The sequence below is a fragment of the Myotis lucifugus genome, unplaced genomic scaffold (assembly GCF_000147115.1).
Source record: "Myotis lucifugus unplaced genomic scaffold, Myoluc2.0 scaffold_68, whole genome shotgun sequence".
Lineage (NCBI taxonomy): Eukaryota > Metazoa > Chordata > Mammalia > Chiroptera > Vespertilionidae > Myotis > Myotis lucifugus.
This window is the reverse complement of record NW_005871116.1, coordinates 3,048,506-3,067,722: the sequence shown is the minus strand read 5'-3', so window position 1 is coordinate 3,067,722 and position 19,217 is coordinate 3,048,506. Positions and strand designations below refer to the sequence as shown.

General features: G+C 46.6%; 1 protein-coding gene across 1 annotated transcript in view; it reads right to left on the bottom strand.

The window, feature by feature from the left end:
• The window catches only part of LOC102432310 (pikachurin), a 114,776-nt gene extending 96,365 nt beyond the window's left edge, over positions 1-18,411 (bottom strand). The window contains exon 1 of the mRNA XM_023755050.1: positions 18,100-18,411. Coding sequence (XP_023610818.1) covers positions 18,100-18,196 — 97 coding nt within the window. The 5' untranslated portion in view covers positions 18,197-18,411. The remainder of the gene's footprint in view (positions 1-18,099) is intronic.
• Between the last annotated feature and the right edge of the window lie 806 nt (positions 18,412-19,217).

Below are 19,217 nucleotides of genomic sequence, written 5' to 3'. Positions count from 1 at the left end.
GTCCTGACTTTTCAAGATCTCTTCAGTAGGCTCTTGAACTGGTGTGCAACCCCTCCTTGGTCTGTTTAGATCGGACTTGACTGTTTGAGCGTGTTCACACACTGATTATCATTTCATAGGCACAGATTCACTATTCGGAAGTGATGTCTGCTCACCGTTTTAGAATCTGTATAAAGTACAGGAAATGGTGCTGGGGCACAAGATCCTGCCCTCGGGTGGTCAGCCCAGCGATCTGGCTTCCTAATGGCAATGCTATGTCCATATAGATAAGTCTGCTGGAGCTTCCGGTACATGGCTGAGGATTAAAGAGGCGTGGCCAGCTCTTACTGAGGGCTTCTCATGCCCTGGCAGGACCTCCCTCTGGCTGGATGTCTACCATGGCCACCAAGGTGTCTTCTTGGAGGAGCCGGGTGATTTGAGGAGTTGTGCTCACCTTACATCCCCAGGCTATCTTATGATCACTGTGCTGAGAACCTATCACTTGTGCTTATTGGAGTGAACTGGACGATGGAAAAGATTTCAATGTCAGAGGGCTCATTTGGGTCAAGTCTCCAACCCACTCTTGGTGGGCAACCTCAGCCCAGAAAGGCAGAAAGACGGGGTCAAGAAGAAAAGCTCCAGCCCCTGGTTCAAATCCCAGCACAGCCACTTAACTTCTTTCTGCCTCAGTGTCTTTATCTGCACCATGGTGATGGGGTAAGATGTACCGCAAGTGGATGTGAAGAGAAATAGAAGTGTATCATTTCTAAGCAACTTGAAATAATATTTGGCATGTAAAGCTATCTGAATTTTAAGTTTTATAAAAATTCTGAAATGATTAATCACTATGTTTTTTACCTACATGTGTCATTTCAAAAGATACAGCTTTTATGGAGAATTGGAAGGTTACTCAGTGAAAAGAGTTTCATTGTTTTGAACACCACTAAGGCAAACATTAGTTGACAATATCACCAGAGTTTGGGAGGAGCTTGTGTACTGTGAAGAAATTACCTGTGCAAAATATGAGTGTGAACAAGAGGGCAAGACCTGTTTTAATGAATCAAAACCCAACTTTTCAAAGCACTCTGAGCAAAAGAAAGTTGACCTTTTTATGTCCTGAATTACTCACCAGCCTGGTTCCCTCTGTAGAGCGTATGGATGCTTAAGGCTGCCAGGGCCCTGGGAAGGCTAGCGGCTGGCAGAGATCCACTCTGTGTGGCCGTTGGGCACCACTCCCCCACACCCCCAGCTGAGTGCTGTGCTTACCAAGAGTCAGTTGTATTGTTCCATGATGCTATTTTAACCACATGACCTTTCATTTTATAAATAAATAAAATACAAATAGAGTAAGAAAAGTTGTTTCTGTAAAAGCTAGGTTTACTGCTTTGCAATAACTCAATAAAGGAATCCCTAAACAACAATTACTGCAACTCTGAAAGACTGGAAAATCTAGCTGCTTTCTGTACTCACATAAGCCCTGTTGCTTGAGTTTATGCTTGAAGGATGACCAAGAATTCCAATCAGTGGGCCCATATTAAAAAGGAAAAGAGCTTTGCCCCTACATCCAAACATTGTCAAATAAATCTTGCACTGCTATCTCTTAACTAAAAGAAAATGTATATATATTTAAATACTGGGTTCCAGCAATCTTTGACCGTCAGCCTGTTTTGTAAATAAAGTTTTATTGAAACACAGTGACGCACATTTATTTCCACATTGCCTATGACTGCTTTTGTAAGGCTGAGTAGCTGCAATACAGACCCAATAAATAAAAATACAAATAAGTAAAATATTTGCTATCTGGCCCTTAACAGAAAAAGTTCACTAACCTCAGCTCTAAAGGATCAATTCTTCAAAGGCAGTGCTTATGAGGTATGGCTGTAACTGTGCTTTTTAAAAATGTTTGGGAACGTCGCCATAGTAAATTAATCCCTCAAGGTTACCCCTAACAATGAGAGGCAAGCCAAGTGATTAACTAAGCCACTGATACTGTCTTATGACACAATTTCCCCTCAACTTCCCCTTCAGGAGTGCCTCCTGGGAGGATGCACTTAAGAGCATGCTGTGGAGATGCTCCAGATGGGCATTCTGATCCTGTACAATGTACTCTTCTCAGCCTGGACAGCCTGTCTGTCACCCTCGGATCTCGGGCTGGGGAGGCGGGGCTTCTCACAGACCCTGCAGGTTGGAGCTAATCAAGGTGCGAGAAGGCAGCCTGGGCCACCTTTCCCAGGTCATTTGTTCCTCCAGGCACAGCACCGCCTTAGGAAATTGGCTGGGGGTTCATTACCTCTAAACATACAAGCAAGACGAAACGCAAAGGAAAAATGGATGGTCAATGAAAATAGAAGTCTCGGCCTACACCATGGTCATAGAGGTGGTGGGTTTAGCGGACAAAGCACTAGGCCAGGGGTCAGAAGACTGGTTGGGTCTTCGTGCTGAATCTGCCACTCACTAGATGCACGACCTTAGGCAAGTGACTTACCTTCACTAGGCCACACAGGGTTAGACAGCTATCCCTAAGGTCCCTTCCGGTGCTAAGATTCTAGGACTCCATGATGCCAGCCTTGGGAGTCTGTGCTGTCACTACCTGTGCCTGCCATGTAGCACATACTATATGAATGTTAGCTATGTTATTGTGCTGTAAATGCATGATTCTTGCCTTTAAAGGGAAATGCGAACTCATCTTACCTAATAATAGACACACATGTAAATTGACCATACCTTCGCTACACTAACCAGCCAATCAGGAGAGTATGCAAATTAACCTAACAAAGATGGCGGTTAATTTGCATACATAGGCTCCAAGTGGTGGAGTGAAGCCTCACGGCCCCGGGGCCAGCTCCAGCCGGAGCCTGGCCAGAGCAAAGGCCTGGGTCCCAGGTGCCGGAAGAAAACCAGTGCCAGCAGCCAGGGGAAAGGAAGGCCTATTGCACGAATCTCTTCGTGCAACAGGCCTCTAGTCCTCATTATAACAATCAACCATTTCAAAGCAAATTCTAAATAACAGAGCATAGCCGTAAGCAATGAAGACTGGAATTTCTGCTGGCCTTCTCAATGAGCACAAATGAGTCAAGCTGGTGGGATTTTTTGTTTGTTGTTGATGGTGGTTCTTAGATTTAAAACCCAAGCAATAACACTTCCTATATACTTCTAACTGGATAAGTGTTTCCATCAATAGCCTATATTTTGAACTGCAATGTAGATAGGTTCCCCCTCCCCCCCTACCACCACCATCCTGCTAAAAATCTTGATTCAGGTTGGGACTGTGAATGGAATTCAGGGTTTGGACTATCCAAACATCTTTTGCCTTCTTCCCATAACATATACAAACCCTTTGGGGGAAAGGGGTTGTCTATTGTGGATGAAAAGGGGCCACATATTAACCCTGACAAGCTCAGGGGAGGCCTGTGTGGTGACCTTACAAACTCAGAGACCTAAAGTAACCACAAAGGCTGGTCTGAAATTAAAACTTTTTCACTAAAAGCAGTTTATGGTGGGTAGTCATGTCCTAGGCCGGCATCTTCCCTGACAAAAGTCAATCTTTACCCTAATTGAGCCTGTCTATTGTCTTTTCACAACTACGCTAACATATGATAACATATCCTTGGAATGTCAAAATAATTTTCCTTTTTCTGGATCCCTCAAAGCACAGGCACCACTCTGCGGAGACCACAATTCCCCTCATTGTTATTGAGTTAATTGTTGACTGTTAAACTATCTACACCCACTTAAGTCAAAGATGTATGTGTCTATCATTTTACTTTTTACCCCATCCCAGAGGTTTCCCTGCTTTGCTTTCTCCCACCTCCCTATCACCAATGGATGCCATGGAACCCACCTAGGTCTCTGCAATGTAATGTGTAAAACAGTGTCCAAAACTGCCATTCTCTGGAGCATCATCTCAATCCATTGAGATTTTCCTTCCCGGCAATTGTCGACAGTTTGGCTCAAATAAACTCACCAAAATTCTCTGTAGATGTGAATGTTTCTTACATTGACACTATCAAAATGGTAAATGGTATTCAGTCTTGAGTTCCCAAATAAAATGAGTCAATTTGGATGGAGGAGAACTGTTAGTGGCCACCATAATCCCTCGGGCCTCACCTCGGAGCTGGCCAGCCCACTTCCAGCTACCAATCTGGGCAACTTTTTGCCCAAGAGATTTCTCAGAAGCCACAGAGGCCCACTGGCAGTCAGCCCGCAGGCTGGACACGTGGGGAAGTGACAGCACCCTCGCCGCAGCCTTCTTCCAGGGACGGAAGGAACGGATGTGAATACCCAAGCCTGGGCCATCTCACCCTCCGGCAGGATAACTCTCAGCCATGAGTTCTATATCACTTTCTAGAGTTTCTCCCATGAATTTAAACTCTAATCACCCACAGTGTAACTTGCTTGATGAGAAAACCATGGACTCCCTGCCTCACTTCCCCACTCCCCTGTATTTTGTTTTTGTGTTGTTTTGTTTTACATCTCAAACTATTTTCATTCAAATCTTTGTCCTATGGTTGGTTAATGGGGAATCCAAACAAAAACAATGGGTATAACCTAATTAATTCTTTTAAGTTTGCATAATAAGCATTTTCAACTCAACTCATGAGTAAAATATCAGGTACAAGGTATTTATAGCCAAGAAATCAGAAGAGAGTCTAAAAGATGTCAAGAGCATCAAAACCAGCAACAAACCTAACAGAAGTGGGAGAAAGTCCAAGCTTGCTGGGGTCTTTCCCTTCAGGTCAAACTCACTAGAGTTATAAGAGGTTAGTTTGACGTTCTCAAGAGATAAAAAAAATTATCTTCCCTTCAGTACATATGTATTCCAGAAACCTCTAGGCTCCCAGAATTTCTTTTTTTTTTGTTTTCTTTTGTTTTTTGTTTTGGGGGAGGTTTTCTTGTTAATCCTCACCCAAGAATATTTTTCCATTGATTTTTAGAAAGAGTGGAAGGGAGGGGGAGAGACAGAGAGAAACATCAATGTGTGAGAAAAACATTGATAGGCTGCCTCCTCACAACCAGAGCCAGGGATCAAGCCTGCAACCAAGGTACGTGCCCTTGTCTTGAATCGAACCCATGACCCTTTAGTTCGAGGGCCAACACTCCAACCACTGAGCCAAACTGATTCGGGCCAGAATTTCTATTGCCTGCAATTATTTCTCGACTCCACACAGCAGTGGGCAGGTTAGCTTCAATGGGCTCCTATCCAAGAAGCCTGCAGATTTGGGCCCAGAGGACACGCTCAGCCTCACAAGGTCCAGTTTCTATTGCTCTTGTAGTTGATCCATGAATATACAGCAGGCATCCTGAAGCTAAATCAGACCTGACCTTCAGAGAGTTCTGGGTGCAAGCTAAACACAAATCAAACCCTATGGCTATGCCTAAGGGGGAAAGTAGCAGAAATACTGCATATATTAGAAAGCATTGGTACCAAAGGTATCAATTAGGGTCCCAGCAGAGAGAAGAACTTACTTAATTAAAAAAGAGTTTAATTAAAAGGCTAGTCACAGAGGTGTGAGCAGCTTTAAGGACCAACCAGGAATATTGATGCACGCAGAGGCCAGCACCATGAGACACTGCCACTACCGCCAGGGCAGAAAGGGAAGTAGAGAAAATACCGCAGAGTTGGAAGCCATGGAGGGCTGAGAGATGTGGTTTTAGTACCAGAGGAGGGAGGAATCCAGAAGAAACACACCGGATTGCTCTCCTCCGACCTCCTTCTGATGCTGCCCCTGGGTGGAACCGAAAGGACAGAGCAGTGTGAGTGGCACAGCCGCCAGCCCCAATAGCACGGAGCGGGGCAGGGGGAGCAGAGAGTGGAGTGAGAAGCAGGACAGAAACACAGGGCCCACCAGTGTGTGGGTGCAGAGCAGGCCATGGGGGAACCCCACTGTTGACAGGTCAGACTTTGCAATCATTTCGCTTGTTTTCTTAATACTTAGCTCGTCTTCTGCATCACTTTCTTAGGGAAAATAATCAAACACAGAGAAAAGTGAAAGGGGTTTGGAATGAACATGTGTGAACTCACCACGTGGATTCTGCCATCAACGCTACTGTACCTGCTTCACCACTTACATACCCAGCACTCTATGGCTCTCTCCACCCACTAGTGAATCTTACTTCTGATGTATTTCAAAGTCAAGTTCAGAGAGCAGTACACCCTCCCCTAAATACTTCCTCATCATATCCTTTACTTAGCTTTTTTATTTGCTATTACAGTGCAACTCCTTTTCAGCTCTACTTTACCCATATACACGCATTAGAGCTGAGTATATGCCAAGAACTAAATATATGTAATTGGTGAATGGGTCAATCAATTTGTTGCTTCAATTGGGCCGCCCAAGGGCATTCATTTTATCAAGCAAAGACTGCAGAAACCTTTGCAAATACTAGCTTTTGGCCGCTTTGCCTTCCAGGGATTACAGAATTGATCTTTGTCTGCAAGCCATGGTCAGCACAATCACACCGAAGAGGAACGCTGAAGGCCCTGCGGACTGTTTCCTCGGACCTCACAGCCAGATCTCATTAGGAGAGATGGACGCCTTCATCCCCTCCCGCAGCCTGACCTCCTCAGTCGCCACCAATGCCATTCCCACGCAAGGCTCGGGTTCCTTTCTTTGGATCTAAAGAGAGATGGGGAGGGAGAGGAATTGAACATTGGACTGTTTTACCTCCTCACTCCTCCCATATTTTGATGTATGAGTAGTAAGGGTATTGCCTTTGCTTCTTAACCTCCAAGACATGATAAAAAGCAGGTCTGAGGCAGCCCCACATGTTACTTTAAGCGCTACCTGTTCTCCGGGTATGGAAAATGACATATTTCAGAGTGTAGACTCAATCAGACGCTCCTTAAAAACCCACAATTCCCATAGCCTCTGGCAGCACAGAGGTAGGACTGAAATTACATGCTGATGCAGACAGACTCCCTGGCCCTTTCCTTCTCTAAATCACACTGCAGTGCGGGTTTTCAAATGTCTGCTCAGGTTAAGCAACAATGTTCACACACAGAAGTGACCCCTTTTCTGAATTGTACCGGAGGAAGGAAATGAATTTGGGAGCTGGGAGCTGGATCAAATCATTCACATGATGTTCAAACATATTTCCCCCAAACAAGGCCATCGTTTTCCATTCCATAGCTGGCTGGGAAAGGCTGGCTGCATGGGAGACACTCCACCAGGTGATGGAGGGGACACATAAGTGAAGACATCATAGTACTTTCCTTGACAAAGTTACAAATCTAATAGAAGGCCTGGGTCAGATACACTGAGAGCATAGCACAGGCAGCCGGGAGAAGGGAGGAATGGCTGCTGGTGGGGAGAGGGCACGAAGGTTTCACAGAGGAGGGGACAGTGGTGCCAGGCTTTGAAGGGTCATTGCATTTGGGGGGGGGCGGGGGGCGAAGAGGAGGTCCATGGACCAGCAAATGATCTCACTTGGCTGGATGGGATACAGGTGTGTATCCAGTGAGACGACAGGAAAAGTAAGTTGGGGCCCATATGGCAGACCTCAGATGCTCAGCTTTATAGTTTGGAAGGCAATAGAAAGCCAGCAAAGAATATTAAACACAAGAGTGATGAGAACTGCATTTGGGAAGACCATTCTGGCAGAGAATGGTTGACTCAAAATGGAGAGAGAGTAGACATCATAGAAGTAGCATCTTTTACATGCATTCTCTTAATATCACAGTAAAGAAGGTAGCTATGGGGAATTACTGATATTCAAACTGCTAATAGCCTCTTTTTGGGTAAGGAACCATACAGCTGATACATGAAAATCTATATCTACCACAGTGGCTACATAAAAACATGTGATCTTGAGTTTTTCTTCTTAGTTGTGTACAAAGTCCAAAGCAAATGTTAGTTATTTTTATTAAACTCTAAGCTGACTCTAGGTCTTTCATCAATGACATGAACTTTATGACTGATCTAGACACTAAAAGTCTTCTATAATAATGTAAAATTAAGGAAATGAAATTCTTTTCAATTCCATTTTTATAGGAGCCTAAGTAAGCTCAGTTATACATCTGTGTCAATGCTGTCAGTATTTGAGGTTGTACCAAACATGAAAAACTATCAGCTCTCCAATTACATAGACTCTATAAACCTTAATGACCTACCTCATATGGACTGGCTCTGAAGTGCCCATTGTGCACCAAATGTTCAAGTACTTTCCTAGCATTTCCGTCAGCACGTCATCTCATTTATATTTGTTACGTAAAACCCTTGTGGCAGCTATTATGAGCCTTACATTTAGGTGAGAGATCCAATGTGTGAAGAGACTAAGTACTCTATCTGAGGTCAGACAGCCATCAATTTCAAATTTAAACCTAGGCCTGTTATAGGATTCTTGTTACCATTCCTGCAAGCTGAAGGGGTGTGTGATACATGTATAAGTTGTCGTCAAAATCCATCAATTACTTTAAAATAACTATCAAAAGAATGCTTCCTTTTTCAACCTAAGGGTTTACTTGTTTACACCAACTGGGAACTCCTAGAACCTCACAGAGATGTTTAAGAAACGAACGGAAAGCCCTGAGACTTGAATGATGCCACGTTGAAGTTCCACACTAACGAAGATGGCTAAACAGGGGCCGAATGGAAAGCTTCAGGCTGAGTCCGCTATAGAAGACCCCTGGGGGACTGCAAAGCTCTCCTTCAGGGACTACAGCTGTTTCTCAACTGCAAACAGCCCCTCAGTCAACATGCATTTTGCAAAATGCACGAACCTGCCAGGAGTCGGCGTGAAAGCAGTACCAGTCCATTCTAAACAGCGCCCATGATACGCAGGGAGCCTCTGCCAGGAAAGGGTGGTGCGCCTTGTTGGCAAGGTCCCTGCTGGGTCCCTCCAGGCTGCAGGGCTAGACTCGCCCTCGGCAGGGACCATGCTCCGCCCCATCCGCTGCAGGAGCACCTCTGGATTGATGGGAAGCCGCAGGCTGGGATGGGCTGACCTGGGTTCATGTCCTGGCTGCGCCTGTTTCCTCTTTGCTAAATCATCCCCTCCAGACTTCCTCGTGGGGCCAGGGTTACAGGACATCAATTCTCTGAAAGTGCTTGGAAAAGGGCAGTGGCTCCGCTAAATGTATCCATTTATTTTCGCTGGGATAAGTCCACAGCATCTTCATCCCCATCAAAGTAGGCTGTGGTGTCTAAAAAATAATTTTTATATTTTCAGATGCATCTCTCATTGAATAAATGATTCTGCCCTGAATATTATTTTTTATTATGGGGCACAAATAGAAAGAGCTTCTAGAAAAACTGGGGCGGGGGGGGGGGCAGAATTCTGGTTGTTGATGTGCCTTAGAAATTTCTTCTACTTGCCCTGGCCAGTATGCTTAGTTGGTTGGGCATTGTCGCCGGATGGATTCCCAGTCCAAGCATATTGTCTGGGTTTCGGGCTCCATCCCCAGAGAGGGGCGTGCTGGAGGCAACCAATCTATGTTTCACTCTATGCCTCTCCATTTCTCTCCCTCTCTCTTAAAAAAAAATAAAATAAAATCAATAAATTATTTTTAAAAAGAAATTCACTCTACCCACTGTATATTTTACTATATATATATATATATATATATATATATATATATTGATTTCAGAGAAGAAGGGAGAGGGAGAGAGGGTTAGAAACATCAGTGATGAGAGAGAATTATTGATCAGCTGCCTCCTGCATGCCCCACACTGGGGATGGAGCCTGCAACCTGGGTATGTGCCCTGAAAGGGAATCGAACCATGACCTCCTGGTTCATATTCAACACTCAACCACTGAGCCACACCGGCTGGGCTGGATATTTTATTGTTTAAAAGGAACTAATTTTACTTTTTTGTAAAATGTATGAAATATGCAGCAACAAATAGCTTATATCAGTGGTTCTCAACCTTCCTAATGCCGCGACCCTTTAATACAGTTCCTCATGTTGTGGTGACCCCCAATTTCATTATTACAAATTGAACATAATTAAAGCATAGTGATTAATCACAAAAACAATATGTAATTATATGTGTGTTTTCCGATGGTCTTAGGCGACCCCTGTGAAAGGATTGTTCGACCCCCAAATGGGTCGCGACCCACAGGTTGAGAACTGCTGGCTTATATCCATGGAGCCATACACATATTTTTAGGCCCTACGGCAAACAGACCTAAGTTAATTTGGTGGCTTAGTTGGGGATCTTTTGTTGAATAATAGTAGCCCCCAACAAGGAAAGCCAGATGGTAACTACCTGCATTTCAGACTGAACTCCAAAGCACTGCATCATAGACAAGCCCCCCCAGCTGGCCCTTCTCCTCCTCTGTGCACCGATGAACTCCATGCATTTCCCAGCCTTCCACGTGACCATGTGCGACCTGGCACACAAAAACCTCTCAACAAGCCTTCTTTCTCCTTACCTTCCATGACACCTTGGTGGCCCGCTGTAAAGATGGGCACATGACAACATGGAGATATTAAAGGAACCATTTGGAGGAGACCAGCCCAAGCTGCCCAACGAGGAACATTCACTTCAGACTTGGACTAAATGAAGAACACGTTCTGCGTCAAGCCCCTGAGGTTTGGAGCTGTTTGTTCCAAGCACCTTGCTGAGGCAGATGGGTCAATAGTCCAATGGCAGGCCCAGCAAACCAGCTGGCAGGACCAGCAAATGAGCCTGCCGTCTGTTAGGCGAGGGGCACGCAGGCCTGCGTGGAGTGCTAACAAACCCTCTGGCTTGGATTTTTGATAACATCCCTTAAAGTATTTTTCCAGCCACCTTGAGAGTGGACTTCATTACAAAGTTCTTCAAACAGTAGCTACCCAGCCCCCGAGGCAGGGGGGTGGTGGGGGGGTCGGTTCCTAGCTAGCAGGTAGGAGAAGCTGGAAGCATTTAGCCACAGGCACAGCACAGTCACCCACCGAGAGATTAAAATAGATGTAAACTCTTATGCTGGAGCTATTTTGTCTCCTGGATTACTGCAAGTATTAATTAAGCACCCTTAGGGTAGAGATTAAAGTAATTCACACAGTGACTGTTTATACTGAAGTATTTAAAAAATAAATCACAAACAATAGAACAGGCGTCTCATTCACAGCCATCATCCAATTTACTTATGTCTCTGCTCACCCTAAGAATTACGAGCAAAGGATCATGGGATCTATTCCTAAGTGTAAGATTAGATCAATAAAATTAGCCATCTGTCCAAGGAAGGTTTTAAACTCAGGTTGTCTTTAAGTATTATGTTTCCAACTGTCCAGATGTTACGGAAAAGTGCCTGCTGATACAACTCCTTCCGCACAATGTAAACCATTAACGGGCTAATATAAACGTATCGCACCAAGAAAAATAAATAGCGTTAGCATTGCATTACATCTGATTCAAGATTTTGGAAGCCCTGTCAGCAAACACAAGTGTTAAGATTTAAATTGCCCGGATCTGCAGAGTCAGACGAAGACAGAATCTTCCAGTGTCTTCAGGGGAGTGGAGAACGAAGAGAATGGAAATGAGATCAAAGCTTTAGAAAGTGTGTCCTTGCTTGTTCCGGTTGGCTAAGGTAATAATAATTACTATGATTGTTGTTAGATAAAAATACCCTATCTTTTTGTACCATTTTAGCTTTGAAAGCACTAGTCTGCTTTATTTCCTTTGATGCTGAAAATAAGCTGGTGGGGTTTTCTGGGGTAAGTGGGGGATTTTTTTCAAAGCTGAGAAAATGCAAGAATCATTAATAGAAAAGGGAAGAACCACTGGGTCTTTATCTTTCTACATCACAGGTAGGGGCTCATGAATTACTCCTATTGACTGATTAATGAGCAAACATGGGCCATTTCTTAGCTTTCTAGCTCTGTTGAAATTTTCACCAACCCTCAGTCTCACATCAGCCTGGGTAATTCTCCCCCCTCCCCTCCCCCGCCCCACCACACCCTGCAAAACTTGCCCAAGACAATTACTAGGCAGAAATCATCCATCACCCTTGGGGTTACTGGTTCTCAAAGAAATCCATTCACGCAAGACCACACACTTGGCAGCCACATTCTCCAAATTAAAAACCAAGGCCCGCGGTTGACCAAAGAGTCCTTCTGATTTGTCAATGAATTTATCTGAAAATTTTTACAACTCAGTACAAATTAAATCACATGCAAGCAATCATACATTAACATGTATGGAAAAGGATAAAAGTGCATGACTTCCTAAGTGCCTGTGTTTATCAGTCACCATGCCTGAAACACAGTCTTTCCGTTACACCTAGCCATTCAGGTTTTTTCCCCTGTTTACTGGAAGATTAAACAATCCCTGTTTCATAAATATTGCCTTCAAGCTTCAGGCTTCTAACCCTTTTTAATGCCTTGGTACAGGTACTGCCTCATGTAATCTTCCTTTGGACCTTAAATGGTAGCTTCTTTCCTTATCCTATTTTGACAGATGAGGAAACTGAGGCTTACAGAGCTCATACAGCTTGCTCTCTGTCACCAAGTCACCAATAAAAAGTAGTCAGAACTTGAACCCAAATGTGCCGAATCTCAGAGTCGGTGCTCTCTCCCAAGCCTTCCTGCTCAGCCAGCAGAAACCAGCCATGGAGGCAGGGAGACGAGCTGGGGGGTGGAGTGGGCCTGAGGGAAGTGGGGAGGAGAGGTTGGTTAGATACAGCTCTGCATGGCTTTTTGTTAATGCTGCTGCGGGGTTTCCCTCTTCTCTCCATGACTGGGATGGGGAAGCCAGGTGAGTAGGAGGAGGGTCTGCTCGGAAGAGATATCCCTCAGGAGCTTCCGGGAGACCACTGGAGTCCCACATCCAGCCTTCAGAACACCCGCAAGGAGTCTAAGCACAGGGTGCCTGGTTACAGTACTGGTGCATGTTGTTGCTGGCAGCCCACCCGGTGTGGACGAACTAAGTGGAGACTGTCGGTGGGGTACAGAGTGCACTGAGGAAGGGAGGCAGTGGGAGGAGCCCAAACTCTACTTTGTCTAGTCTCAAGGTGTGGACTTCAACCTACATGCACCAAGTCACCTGAGGTTCCTGTCAAAAAGGCAGATGCCTAGGACGCACTCCAAGAATTCTTACCCACATGGAAATTACTTGCTTGGGTCAGAGGCCTGAGACCTTGAGGTCAGAGACCTACTCTGAACCAGCTTTGGAAGGTGCGCCCTCTGCTGGCAGCACTTTGATTTGACTTTCACCTGAGTGTCTATCCCTCCCTCCATACCCCATTCCTCCACCCATCACCACCACTGGGCTTCCCCATCCCGTGAGATCAGGGGTTCTTCCAGGTGGCAATGGCTTCCAACTCATTTCATAAGGCTGAGGCCACACTCGGGTCCTTCTTCAAAACAGAGGTCCCCAACCAATGGAATCAAAGTCTGGGGGTTTCCCCTACAACTACCTTGTGGGCTCTGTAATATCTCCTTCTCCTTTTCCCTTTTCTATCCCTAAAACAGCAGGTGCACTTCCGATCCCTGCAGCATGACATGCTGCGACTGACTGAGACAAGTGGCAGGGGTCTTGGCCAGCTCCAAAGACCTGTTGCAACAAGACATTACGTCATTCATTTAGTTGATTGGGAGAAACGACAGTCCTGCTGGCCGAGTGGGTGAGGCAGGAGAATACAGAATATCATAGGCTAACCCTGTGTGAGCCGAGGCTCCATCTCAGCCTCAGACACTCGAGTCCCTGTCTTCCAGAAATCTAGTTCTGACTCACTGGACCACATTTGAGCTATAGTAACCCGTGAACAGATGGACAACTGGTCCCCAAAGAATTCTAAGGCTATGAAAGCCCTGGCTCAGGGTAAGAAACAAAGACAAAAACACCACTCAGTTCTTTCCTGGTCAAGTCACTCTTGCGTGAGAAAGAATTCTGAGAAAGAAGTAATGCCTCATGTTTTACTACATTTACCCCTGACCTTGACTTCTCTGTCCCTTGACCTCTTAGAGAACCAAACGGGGGAGGGGAGGGAGGAAGAGAGGGGGTGAGAGACAGAGAGAGAGAGAGAGAGAGAGAGAGAGAGAGAGAGAGAGAGAGGACTGGGCTTCTTATAGGGATTAGATATGATGAAGGGCAGGAGGGCTGACGGAATGAAGGGTAAAACGAAGGTACTTCTGCTGTGGTCCTGAACTGACCGAGTAGCCAGGTGCTGGGGATGTACACACAGGAACACCTCGGAGATGTGCAGCTTCGGTTCCAGATGACCTCAGTAAAGCAAATATTGCAATAAAACAAAACACAGTGCATATAAAAGTTATGTTTACACTATACTGTAGACTATTAGGTGTGCAGTAGCGTTATGTCTATCAAAAAACAATGACATTTTTAAAAGTCACTAAAAAAGGCTAACCGTCATCTGAGTATCCAGTTAGTTGAAATCTTTTGGCTGGTAGAGGATCTTGCCTTCAATTGTCTCATAAAAAACACAATATCTGCGCAGCGCAATAAAACGAGGGGGAGCATGGTTGGTTGGAAAGGGAGAAGGAGGGACATTCAGAAGAGACGAGCCTCCTCTGATCCCATGCTTTGTGCTTTGGGAAAGAGATATTTTTGTCCAGTTTTACAGAGAGAAATACAACGGGAAGTACAAAGGGAAAGATTAGAAACCTGCATCTCCCTGAGGATGACTGTGGAGCCCCAGGTCCTCCAGGGAAAACCTCACATCCTGAACCCTAACCTGACCTTGATCCACTGACCCTGGGACTGGGACGTCAGGCAAACCGGAAAGGAGGAAGGAGGGCCGGACCCTCGGGCGGTCCTCCAGCCCAGAGAGCTCATCGACACCAAGAGGTACCAATCTGCCTTACGGAGCTGGTGAGGCTGGGTGTGTGCTGGTCCAGCAGGTGCGTCTGGACTTCCCTCCCCCTCTCCCTGCCCCACATCGGAAGGCTCAGCTGCACTTCTCCATGAGACTCAACGTAAGGGAGAAGTGCCAGGGACCACTCAAGAGGGCCTGGGACGAGGTCAAGTTTCAGCGTCTGTTAACTTGCACCGTCCCTTACCCACCCTCAGCCCAGCTGTTAAATAAGCGTTTTGCATTTCCTTCCAGGTCTACGATTCTAATTTGTAATCTGAAAAGGAATGAAGGACATCCGATAAATGGCATTTCCAAGTCACGGGGAAAGGACGGAGTCCTGGCGATCTTCAGAAGTCCCTTTTCTACCTCCAGGTACTCCAGTGGGCTCTCTAGCCCCGCCCAAGCCTCAGCCCCCAGGAGTTCAACGAGAGAAAGCAAGGTTACAGCCTGATTCCTGTGGATGAGGTCAGTAAACAGTAGCTTCCAGAACTCCCTAGTGGTATCTTTCACATTCTGTTATCTTTGGAGGCCTGGGTGCAATCCCAGGTACAAATGTTTAACAGCATTCAACAGGCTCCCCCCCACAGAGCAGCAGGGGTAACCCCCTGCTGGGCTCTGTCTCTTGGAGGCCCCTGTCCCAAGAGGCAGATCCTCTGTGCCAGGCCGCACACTCTGCCCAGGAGCTGCTGAGAACTGTTTCTGGTCCCAAACATCAGAGCCTGAATTCCCACACCCCTACTTACTAGTTGTGACCTTGGGGGAGATACTGAATGTCTCTAAGCCACAATTGCATCTTTAGCTAAACAGGGGTAATCATGGTACCCACCACACAGAGCTGTTGGGTTGATCAAATACATCTGTATGTGTCAAGTTCTTAGAACAGTATAGCCAGCACTTAGTTAGAGATGATTATTTAATTTGACTTAACTTGGAAACTGTCATTTCTTGTTTTTCTCGGAAAATGCAGAGGTTCCTTTATTAATGTTCAGTTACAGAAGATGAACTGTCTTGGGGTGTCTCGAGAGAAGGTGCCTATGTTGGACCCAAATTAGACTCATAACTGAAGCTGCTACTTGGTTTTTTGTCACCAGATGTAGGTGGGATGGGGAATCTTCAGGTTGATTCTGAATACAAGACTTCTCCAGCAAAGCTGGGCTTGTCAAAAGTAGATTTCACAGTGTGAGGTGACAGACAGGGCCACCAAATAAAACAGGACTGCTCCACCTACATGGTGGCTACGCTACCTTCAAAGTACTGCCCACAACCCAATTTCTATTGGGGAAACACGGTACAAAGAATTTCCATATGGATCCTAGCAGGACTTGCTGGTGCCTGGGGAAGATTATAAATTAGCTGGTTGCTGTTCACATCAGAGCCAAACGGGCACATTCAGTTTTTAATCTGGACCAATTTTCCGGATCAAAAACCGGTCTTTCCAAGGGATGTAAATGAGCCCAGGAGGAAATTCTCCCCCCCACCCACCCCCCGAATTTTATAAAGTAGCTGTCATTTTAATCTGAGCAGTTTCCAACCTGAAAGCCAGTGTCTGGATAAAATTATAAGGTAATGAAACATTTGTCTAAGCTGAGCATAGTCCAAACGCTCCTTCTACCCCAAATTTGATGTATTTAAGACGCTAACATGTTTAACAGGTGGAGTTTCCACTACCAAAACCCCATCCACGCTTCAGATAAAACCAAAGAGGCATCTTCATGGCATGAACAGCAGAATGAGGCTCTGAATGAACCAGGTAGGAAGTATTTCTAGGAGAGGAACTACAGAAAATACCAAAGGAAATATGATGATTCATTTGAGCAGTTTTATACAGCAGAGTTTTGTAAAATGCTTTGTTTTAAAAATCTGCTTCAATGCTGGAAATCCTTAAAAGAACATAGCATATACTGTTGATGTTTAAGAACTACAGATAGAACTATGCATTATTCAAAATTGTGAGTAGATGGTTTTATGTGAATAAATAAACCCGGAGAATGTAATTGATCATGATGTGGTTACCTAAGGAGCACAGTTAGAAAGTGGCGCTTCTCTGAAATCCTGGTAGATGTATGTATGTGTGCACGTGAGAAAAGAAACGAACATAATATTACCTTGGACGACCGCTATTATCTTCAGGATGAATTGAACAGTGGAAATTGAACAGTGGAAACAGGGAAATAGAATAGCTCACATTTTAAGCATGCTGCAAATTATGATAATGTTCTCCATACCAAGGCAGGTAGCAAGGTGATAACAGATATAGTCTGAAGAGCTGAACAGCAACAAGTCATATAACCAAAAGGAGAGATCCTTGAACAGCGAATATATTTAAGCAGCCATATGGGAACCTGGCAAGATTATTTCCTCTGCCCTCTGATGAATTTCCCCTGGTTTGTCTCTTATAAAAAACACTATTTGTAAAGACAAACTGCACTTTCTGCAAAGTTTTGCAGGCTGCATTCAAATAAAGTTATATTGTGCTCCATTGTTCATAAGGCATAATTAATCCCATAAGACAACCTTGCTTACAAAGTAAACTAAGAAAAAAAACAGATTTTCCAGAATTCTAAATATAGTGTCAGCAAAAAAAAAACAAAACCGTTTTTCGGGGCAAACAATGGTTAGAACTTCGTTGCTTAGAATGTTCTACTTGGAATAATCTCACAACACAGGCCAAATCAAAGTAAACAAAATACAGGAAGACTTTTTACGGGTGAAACTAGAGGAAATGCAAGTTATTATATTTCGAGTTCTCTCCAATTCCTTCTAATAGTCTACAACCCTGACACTTGGGTTGAAATCTTAGAGCAAAGGCAGGAGTTCAAAACAAGATGAAATTCTGAGAAAGCATCCTCAGTCAGAGTGGAAGAGAATCCTAACATTAACCGCCACATCCCTACTCAGTGCGTGGGCAGGACCAGGGATGGGCAGGGGGGACTCCAGGCAGGCAAACCTTCAGACACTTCACAGGAAATGGCTGGGCTCTGGACAATATGAATTCAATAAGATGTTTGGAGACACAGGAGGAGCTGTCTGCCTCTGCACAGTTGCAATCCTCTGTAATTGAGACAGCATGATCGCTAGCCCGGCTCTCAGGTCTCTGGGATCAAATGCAGAGCTTTCCACCTCTGCTGTGCCTGCATAATAGATCATTCTTTTAACAAACAAATATCCCTGGAACCCCCCCCCCCCCCCGCCCTCGGGCTGGGGACCGGGGTGGGGGCGGCTCATGTCTTTTCTCAGCCCAGGGCAGCGATGAACCCAGTTAAACTGGCGCTGGTGAGGGGAGAGAGAGGCGGTGCGTGGACCGCTTCGCGTCCTCACCAGGGACCGGGACCAGGACCTGGGCGCTCCGCCCGGGAGGCCCCACGGGCGCGCAGAGCGTGTTACCTGGTTTTCGGCGAGCTTCCCCAAGCAACACGGAGCCGGACTGGAGGCTGGAAGCCAGGAGCAAGAGCCGGAACAAGATGCCTTGGATTAAATCCATTTCCCCGCCGGCTCCTGCAAAGTTTCACCAAGTCCCGGGCGCACAGAAAAAGGGTGTCTCCTGGGGGGACGAGTGGGACGCCGGCCCCGCGGACCCCCTGGCGGGGGTGAGGGGTTGAGGGGCCGAGGGAGCTAGACCAGCAACCGCCAGGAGTCCGAGGAGGCAGGACCGCAGCCGGAGGTCGGCGTGCGGGAGTGAAGCCAGTTGCCAGCAGCAGGGCTGGGGGGGGAGGGGGGGAGGCGGGGGCTGCGAAGGAGGCCCGCAGGGAGGGACCAGCTGGCTGCGGAGGGAGGGAGGCTGGATCCGCCCGGGGATGTAATTACAATCGGGTGGAAGTGAGAGGGGCCGGCCCTGAGACAATTGACTGTTCGCCTACCTCTGGGGCAGACGGCCCGCCCATCACCCCCTCGAATGACCCCCAGCTCAGCCCTTCCCGGCCGGTGACCTCGGTTGGGGGACCAGGAAGGGGCAACTTCAGCCACTGGAGACGCAGGGCAGGAGATCAGTGACTGCAAGTCCCGGACCCTGGGCCGCGGTCCTCACCCGAAATGTTGCTGCACCTCCCCCTCCCCTGGTTGTACCCCCTCCAGCCGCTGCGCTCTCGGTGGCTCCCACCCGCCTGGGGACTTTCCCAGCACCTCCCCAGGGGGCTCAGGTCGGTCCGGCGCCCCAGGGGGACTGGGAGGGCGAGGAGAGGGTCTGGGTTTGCTAGTGGGTGCGGGAAGGAGGAAGAGGGGGCGGGGCCGGCCGGGCTGGGCGCTAAGAAGATAAATGGGACTTAAGAGCGCAGATGGAGAGCCGATGCCCCATCACTCAGACGCAAACTCCGCGTGGAGATTAAGGCCCAGAGTGGGGGAGCGGGGTCCCCTGGCTTTGGAGGAAGGCAATTTGAGACCCTTCCGGGGCGGAGATGAAACTCCAGGTTAAGCCCGACTTTGGGGAGAGAGAGGCGAGCTTGAGCCCCCTGGAGGGCTGAGAAGACCTGGCTGGGAGCGCACGCCCGCCGCCTGGGGTCCTGGTG